Source organism: Elephantulus edwardii, unplaced genomic scaffold (genome assembly GCF_000299155.1).
Source record: "Elephantulus edwardii isolate Elephantulus edwardi_28Jun2011 unplaced genomic scaffold, EleEdw1.0 scaffold00274, whole genome shotgun sequence".
NCBI lineage: Eukaryota > Metazoa > Chordata > Mammalia > Macroscelidea > Macroscelididae > Elephantulus > Elephantulus edwardii.
In genome coordinates, this window is record NW_006400024.1 from 2,477,004 (window position 1) to 2,485,752 (window position 8,749).

The 8,749-nt window shown below is 53.3% G+C and overlaps 1 protein-coding gene across 1 annotated transcript in view; it reads left to right on the forward strand.

The window, feature by feature from the left end:
• Nucleotides 1–7,681, forward strand: part of BRD9 (bromodomain containing 9) — a 37,773-nt gene extending 30,092 nt beyond the window's left edge. The window contains exons 13-16 of the mRNA XM_006900171.1: nt 1,426–1,464; nt 2,420–2,519; nt 4,820–4,987; nt 7,581–7,681. Of these exons, the coding sequence (XP_006900233.1) occupies nt 1,426–1,464; nt 2,420–2,519; nt 4,820–4,987; nt 7,581–7,681 (408 nt within the window). The remainder of the gene's footprint in view (nt 1–1,425; nt 1,465–2,419; nt 2,520–4,819; nt 4,988–7,580) is intronic.
• Nucleotides 7,682–8,749: the final 1,068 nt, after the last annotated feature.

The following is an 8,749-nucleotide window of genomic DNA, read 5'->3' on the forward strand; positions in this document are numbered from 1 at the left end:
CAGTGCAGAAGGGGAAGGCCCCATATGAGGTGGATTGATTCAGTGATTGGGGTAATCAGGATGGGTGTATCAGAGACGGTGTGATTGGCACAGGACAGAGCAGAGTTTAGAGATGTTGTACATAGGGTCGCTGTGAGTCGCAAGCAACTCGACGGCACATAACAACTTCTGGGATTGCGATGCAGCTTCTTGCCACTAGGCCACCAGAGCTCCCTTGATCTGTATTTCTACAGAGATCCAGAAGAGATTGAAAAGGAAGAACAGGCTGCTGCTGAGAAGGCTGTGACCAAGGAGGAGTTTCAGGGAGAATGGATGGCCCCTGCTCCTGAATTCACTGCTACTGAGCCTGCAGTTACAGACTGATCCGAAGGTGTCCAGGTGCCCTGTGTGCCAATTCAGCAGTTCCCTACTGAAGACTGGAGTGCTTAGCCTGCAACTGAAGACTGGTCTGCAGCACCCCCGACTCAGGCCACTGAGTGGGTGGGCACTACCACAGAATGGTCTTAAACTGTCTTTTAAAAAAAAGTGGAAATAAGTTTGACAGAAAATAAATAATGCATTTCATAAAAGAAAAAGAAAACAAAGACTCTCACCACTGGGCCAATTGGCAGCATCAGTGTGGACGTTTGAAGAGAGTGAGATTGTTGACAGTTTTCGTTTACTTGGCTCCATAATCAACACTTTTGTATCAGCAGCCAGGAAATCAGGAGACAAATTGCATTGGGAAAGTCAGCAGTGAGGGACCTCTCAAGAGTACTGAAATCAACAACATCAGACTGGAGACTAAGGTGCACCTGATCCAGGGTATAGTCTTTGCAATTACGTGCTATGCATCAGAGTTGGGCAGTGACTAGGGATGATAGGAGAATTAACGCCTTTGAGCTGTGGTGCTGGAGAAGAGTGTTTAATATACCATGGACTGCTAGGAGAACAAACAGGTTTGACCTGGAGAGGTTAAGCTGGAATGCTCCTTGGAGTCAAAGATTCTGGGGCTTCGTCTGACATACTTTGGGCATATTGCAAGGTGGGACTGGTCCTTGGAGGTGAACATCACATTTGGCAGAGTGGAGGGACAGTGCAGGAGAGGAAGACCCTCGATGAGATGGATCGATTCTGTGAGTGGAGCGGTGGGAATGACTGTGTTTGAGACGGCGAGGTTGGCACAGGATAGAACGGCGTTTAGGGCTCTTGTACATAGGGTCGCTATGAGTCACAAGCGACTTGATGGCACATAACAACAATATTCTGTGACCTGGTAGTGGCTGGGCTGCATCCTCTCTCTGCCCTCTTCTCTCAGGGTGGCCCCCCCGTGTATGCCGTGTCGGTACCCCATAGCCTCAGCCACGTGTGAGTGCAACTACAGGCACCTGTCCTGGGTGTGCATGGTGTGTGTGCATAAACCATCTCTTGTCTCTTCCTTCACAGAGGAGAAGTGTCCCCGTGAAGCCCCCAGATGAAGTGACGGTGAGTGACTTCATAGCATCCCCATGAAGGGCACTGTGCTTTCAAACGACCTCACTAGGAACAGTCTTTTATCGTGTACAGAGATGGGTTAATTTCTGGTGCAGGACACCTAGTTGGTCTTGTCTGCTCTGTCCCTGTGCTGAGGACTGGGGTCACCGTGTGTCCTTTCAGCTCAGAAGCCAAGGCTCAGGTGGACTGCACAGGCTGGCCTAGCAGGGGGGCACTCACTGGACATTGTGGGCAGGAGGGTAGAAGGCTGACTGGACATTGTGGGCAGGAGGGTAGAAGGCTCACTAGACATCGTGGGTAGGAGGGGATAACAATCACTGGACATTGTGGGTAGGTGGGTAGAAAGCTGACTGGACATTGTGGGCAGGAAGGTAGAAGGCTCACTGGACATCGTGGGCAGGAAGCTAAAAGGCTCACTGGATATCGTGGGCAGGAGGGTAGAAGGCTTACTGGACATTTTGGGTAGGAGGGCAGAAGGCTGACTGGACATCATGGGTAGGAGGGGATAAGGCTGACTAGACATCGTGGACAGGAGGGTAGAAGGCTCCCTGGATATTTGTGGGAGTCCAGGGCTGACTGAGGAACACTCAGCAGGGTCTGGAGGGGCCGTCCGGAAGCCCAGTGTTCTGGGGGTGCTCTGCTGGGGAGGTTTACTAGGCACTGCTCCATGGAGTTAGGTGACATCGCACATCCCTGAGGAGCAGCTATGGGGGTCAGACCCACTCACATCCACCTGAGAGTGCGCCTTGTATGCTTCAGTCACTCCCAAGTGGATTTACATGCCTGTCCCTGAGCTTGGACCAGTGGTCATGGACCAAGGCAGCGTTTGTGTCTTGGCCACTGACTGGGAGGCTCAGGAAGGGCTCACACATTGTGCCACCACCCGGCACCTTCTGCCTTCTTAGCCAAGTGCTAAGGAGGGATCCCTGTCTCACTTTTTCTGCAGGTTGGAGACCAGCTTGGAGACGGCAGCTCAGTCCTGGACTTCATGTCCATGAGGCCCTACTCGGACGTCTCTCTCGATATCTCCATGCTTAGCTCTCTGGGTAAGTCATGTCATTGTGTGTCTGCGTGGTCAGTCTCAGTAGGAAGGGGTGACTGTTTTCAGTGGTCACTGGTGGCCTGAGTGTACCCTCTGCTGCTGGCTTTGCTCTGGACGCCGACTCGGCCCCAACTGGCGGCCCTCTGGTGGCTGATGTCCCTGTCTCCTTCCTCCCTCCTGATTCTGTTGAAATGGAGGACACGGCTCCTGACACGCGGAGTCCAGGTCTAAACCTTGCTGTTTGTCTTCTTGTACTTGGTTGTTTTGGGGTTTTGAAGACTGTCCCGAAGGCTGTTGCTTCCCAGGAGGACCCTAGAACTCAGCATGAGGGCACGGGGCAGAGTCAACCCAGAAGGGCGTGTTGAGCAATCAGCATCCTCTGCCCACAGCTCTGCTGGTGCAGGGTGTCACTGTCACCCTCTCCACGGGAGAAAGATGCAGTAGTTTCTCCCCATTAAGATTTACAGAACATGCTTCATTCCTCCACCAGTAAGTACAACAGTCATGGAATGTCATCTGCCAGAGAAGTTCACTGCAGACCTGGAACCCAGGGTCCCTCTTGTACTGGGCAAGTCAGCACCTCCCTCAGGCTTCCAGAGCTCCGATAGTCAGCTCGAAGCACACCGTTTACACGGTCTAAGTGCAAGGAGCCACTGTCCTCGGGGAGTGGGGGTACCCCTCCCCAGAATCCTCCTTGCTGAATTATCTGAGCTTGCCCCTCTTGGAGAACCATAGGAAGTTGTGAGCTCGTCTCTGTGTGTGTCTGATTCTTTCCCACTGGTTGTAAAGTTTCCCATCGCTGGTCTTCAGCAATGGAAAGCCTTGATATGATGTACCTTGCTGTGGGGTTTTTGTATTTCCTTACATTAATAGCTTTTTGAGATCTGTAATTTCCTGGCTATCACTGGCCTTTTCCTGGCCTCTACTTCCATGTGTGCTGGACCTTCTCTGCTCTGCTCAGGTGGTTTCTTTCTCAGTCCTGAGCCCTGACCTTTAACTGTCTGCAGGCTAGCTCACTTAGAACAGTGGTCTCTGATCCCTAAACACTCTCTGCAGGCACCACTCCCTCCCACCCTTGAAGAGCAAGGTGCCTGCCTGTTGCTGACATCCTTGTCTTCCCAGTTTGCTAGCCTTCTCTGCATGGCTCGTGATGTTTCAGTACAGTATGCAGGCACCCACTCCAAGGAGCTCTTGCACCGCCTGAGTCAGCACAGGGCCCTACAGCTGCTGTCCTGCCTGCACGTGCACCTTGCACTATGGCAATCCACCCTGGCCTTCAGGCCCTTCTCCCACACATGCAGACAAGGAGCAAGTGTGAGTTCTGAGCTCTCAGGCTGCCACCACTTGGTTTGTACAGGACACCCTATGCTGTGGTCTGGAAGCAGTCCCCAGCAGCACCACACTCAGGCTTTTGTCCAGCATCAGTAGCTTCATCATTCAGACAGTAGGACTGAACCAGCCGTGGCCCTCCCCCGGGATGGCCTGTATTTCAGTAGCATTACAACAGAGGCTGAGACTCAGTGTGACAGCAGGGTCTTCCCCACTCACTAGCATAGCCTTGGTGCATTGGCTCTGTCCCTCGCGGCCCATGAGGTGGTTTTGGTGTGGCTGCCTTTGTCCGGAAGTGACTTGGAGGGATGGTGTTGGTGCATTGCCCTCTGTCCAGCGTGACTCTGAGATAGCTTTGGTGCTATGGTCTTGCCCAGCTCAGTGTCTTAGGTATTTAGTGTTGCTCGTACAGAAATACCACAAGTAGATCATTTTAACAGAAACCAATCCATTCTCCCCGGGTAGGAAGTCCACATGCAGGGTGGAGATGTGGGGCTGCTGCTCTCTCTTTTGATTGTGGATGAAAGCCTGTCCCCTTCAGCGTCCCTGGGAAGCCTCCATGTCTGACTCCTCATTGCACCCAGGAGTTTCTTAGACTGGGTCCACAAGGTGTGCTCCACTGCCGTCATGGGATCCTGAGCCCTTTCCCTCCCTGCCCCTTGCTTCCTCTTTTACTGTCTTTACGGCAGAAGTCATGCAGATCATACCCCAGGTGAACTCTCCTTACATCGGATCAGGGTTGGAGTGGAATTGAGGGTGTTACATCCCACTTTCGATCCTATCTCAACTGTGGACCATCACGATGTTCACGTTTCATAGCAATACTGTGGGGGACATGATGAATCTGTGACTCAGCAGGGAATCGTTGATAGTATTCTCCCCCTTGTTCCTGCCTGCCGTCTCGCCTTTACTCATTCCCTCCTCACACTGGAGAAGCCTCCTTTCCAACCCCCATTATGCCGTGCATCTGCACAGGGAAGGTGAAGAAGGAGCTGGACCATGACGATGGCCACTTGGGCCTGGACGAGACCACAAAGCTGCTGCAAGACCTGCATGAGGCCCAGACCGAACGTGGAGGCTCCCGGCCCTCATCCAACCTCAGCTCCCTGTCCAACGCCTCTGAGAGGGACCCACACCACCTGGGTGAGCCCCAGCCTGCACAGGCCATCGCCTCAGACTTCCACCATGCGGAAGGAGTGCTGGTTGACGTGTGGGGATAGGATGTTGATGTTCAAGGGTTGAAATCCCAGAGTTGTAGTTTGTGAGCTCGTGAGTGTACCTTGTGTGCGTGGTGATACGTGGCATGAAGTTGAGGAGGTAATGTGAATGCAGGTGGTGCTGTGAACTTGACAGATAGTAGAGTGGTGTGGTGTGTGTGGTATGAACAGGGTGTGAACTTGGGGGCTGTCTGGGTAGTGTGAACACGGGGCATGGTGTCAGTGTGATGGGTGTTGTGTGCATGGTGTGAAATGGTGCATGGTGTGAACTTAGGGTGTGATGTCACTGGTGAGTGGTGTGAACATGGTGCATGGTATGAACTTAGAGTGTGATGTTACTGCTGGGGTATGAACATGGTGCATGATGTGAACTTACAGCTTGATGTCACTGGGGGGTGGTGTGAACATGTGTTTTTTGTGCATGACGTGAACATGCTATATGGTGTGAACTTAGGGCATGATGTCACTGGTGAGTGGTTTAAACATATGTGTTGTGTGCATTGTGTGAACATGGTGCATGGTATGAACTTAGAGTGTGATGTCATTGCTGAGGTGTGAACATGGTACATGATGCGAACTTAGGGTATGATGTCACTGGTGGGTGGTGTGAACATGGGTGTTGTGTGCATGGTGTGAATGTGGTGCATGGTGTGAATGTAAGGCGTGATGTCACTGCTGGAGTTTGAACATGGGTGTTGTGTGCATGGTGTGAACATGGTGTATTGTATGAACTTAGAGTGTGATGTCACTGCTGGGGTGTGACATGGGTGTCGTGTGCATGGTGTGAGCATGGTACATGATGTGAACTTAGGGTATGATGTCACTAGTGGGTGGTGTGAACATGGGTGTTGTGTGCATGGTGTGAACTTAGGTCAAGATGTCACTGGTGGGTGGTGTGAACATGGGTGTTGTGTGCATGGGTGAGAACCTGGTGCACGGTGTGAACCTAGGGCGTGATGTCACTGCTGGGGGTTGTGAACATGGGTGTTGTGTGCATAGTGTGACCATGGGGCATGGTTTGAACTTAGGTTGTGATGTCACTGTGGTGAGTAGTGTGACGTGGAGGGTGTTGTGTGCATAGTGTGAATGTGGGGCAGTGTCAGTGTGAACGTGCATGGTGTGACTGGGACAGGTGTGTGGTGGATGATGTGAACACAGGGAGTATTGTGTACACAGTGTCAGCGTGGTACATGATGTGAATGTGGGGCACGGTGGATAAGTGTGAACATGAGAATGCATGTGGTATGAACATGGGAGTGTGTGTGTGGGTAAACATGGAAATGTGTGTGGTGTGAATGTGGGGATGGTGTGTATGTGATGTGAACATTGGGAATGTTGTGTATGTGTACATGTGAACATGGGAATGTGGAGTGCATGGGGTGAGCGTGGGAATGCCGTGTGGATGGAGTGAATGTGGAAAGGTGTGCATGCTGTAAATGTGGGGAATGTGGCATGTGTGGGGTGAACTGGAAATGTCATGTGCATGGTATGAATGTGGGAATGTTGTGTGCATGCTAGGAATGTGGGGAGTGCCGTGTGCATGGGGTGAATGTGGGGAATGTGGCGTGCGTGGGGTGAATTGGAAATGTCATGTGGAAATGCCATGTGCATGGTGTGAATGTGGGAATGATGTGTGTGCATGTGGGGAATGTACATGGTGGGAGTGTTGTGTGCGTGGTGTGAATGTTAGGAATGCTGTGCATAGTGTCACATTGTGGGACAGTGTGACTGGGGAGTGATGTGTGCCTGGCATGAACACAGGGAGTGGTGTTGATGAGGTGATATGTGGAAAGCGGCTGACACATGTGTCGCCCAGACTTCTCTGTCCTCTGCTTAAACCACACTGACTTCCTGCTGTCCCCTCTCCTGGGATAGGCTGCCTTGACGGGGGTTTTCATGTGGAATGTCATCACTCTTACTACTCACAGGCTGTGGCCAAAGGTGATGATCCTCTGGGGTTTTAGAAAGTGCCTCTGTCATCACCTCCAGTTGAGGCCCCGGCAGGATGAAGGGCTGGGGCAGGAGCTACAGACCCCAGCGTGTTCCAGCCCAGACCATTGACCCTGGGCTGCATCTGTGCCGTGTCCATTGACTGCTCTTGGCAGCAGTGAGGGTGGTTACCCATTTAAGCCCCATAGATTTGCTGTGTTGATTTCGTCCCCGGTTTTCCTTCTCAGATGTTGTTAGGTGCTGTCGAGTCCGCGTCAGCTCACAGCTACCCCCGTACAGCAAACCTCCCTGCCCTGGCCCTGCCCCCAGGCCCCACTGCGCTTCAGTCCACTGCTCAGTGTCAGCCCTGCTTGTTGAGGGGCCTCCTTTTCACTGACCCTCCGAGCACGATGGTCCCAGACAGAAGCGTCTAGTCCTTCTCTCTGCACAGCCAGCTTTGACCCTTTCTCCAGGCAGTGATGAACTGTGAGCTCCAGGCTCTCAGCGGCCTCACCCCCAGGGTCTGGTGGATAATCAGGGTGGTCCTGCAGGTCCTTCACGTGCTGACACCATCTCTCCCACAACTGCAGGGAGCCCGTCCCACCTCAGCGTCGGGGAGCAGCCAGATGTGACCCATGACCCCTACGAGTTCCTGCAGTCCCCGGAGCCGGCCGCCTCATCCAGCAGCTAGCCTCCGTGTGGACTACGACCACCTTGACCAGCAGCTAGCCTCCGTGTGGACAGTGACTTCCCCCACCAGGAGCTTGCCTCTATGGACCACAGTTATCTGTGAGTGAATGTCCATACACAGGCCGTCTCTGTCAGACACGGACTCAGCCGCCTCTGTTGGGGTAGAATGGGTGAAAACACCCTGAGGACTTATTCCCTAGACAGGGCTGAGCGGGTGAGAGAACCCAGAGATGGCCTCCAGTCACCGAGGCTGCACTGTGCACAGAACCAAGAGCCCAAGGAGTGTGGGGTGCAAGCGGCCTTGCATCAAGTTTTGCAGCTGCACATTGGTTCCTGCCAGGGCCCTGTTCTTCCATGTTCCTCCATGGGGAGCCAGTGTGCCGTAACCAGCCCCATATTCCTGGGGCCAGTGAGAATTGGGGTCTGCCGGCACACCCACCTGTGTTCCCAGGAGCTATTAGCCCTACATCTTGCATGCAAGTGAGGGTAAGTGCCTCTAGCCCCACCAGGCAAAGGGCTGCAGCCATCCTAGTGCTGAGGCCAGGCGAGGGCTACAGCCAGCTGAGGGCTGCCACCAGGCGAGGGCCTGCACTGGTCATTCAGTTCCCGAGACTTCAGAAGGCAGGTGGCTGCCAGACTCAGGTGCTTGCCTTTGTCTCTGTCTGTGAGAGAGATGCCTGCTGCCCACCTGTTCTAGGAGATCGGTGCTGTGGGTGCACTGACTGGACAGCTGTACATTTGCAACATTGTAACACAGACAGCAATAAAGAGATTTGTAGATTGCAGTCACTCCTGGGTATTTGTAGGGGGAGTGTTGGCAGTGAGAATATCAGTTTGTATGTTCCTCTCTGGGGCATCTCATCCCTACCCCTGGAATTGACCCAGTTCCCAGCCCATGGAGTGTCCCCTCCCATGTGCACAGGGCCTGCCCGTCGGTGGGACCACCTCCTCTTGAAGGCGCTGATGTCCCACCAGAAGAATGAGACCCCCACCTTCATGGGTCTGGCTTGTCCAGGTCCTCAGCCACCATGCCGGAACCCTCATAAGGGCTGGACACCTTCGGGAACCA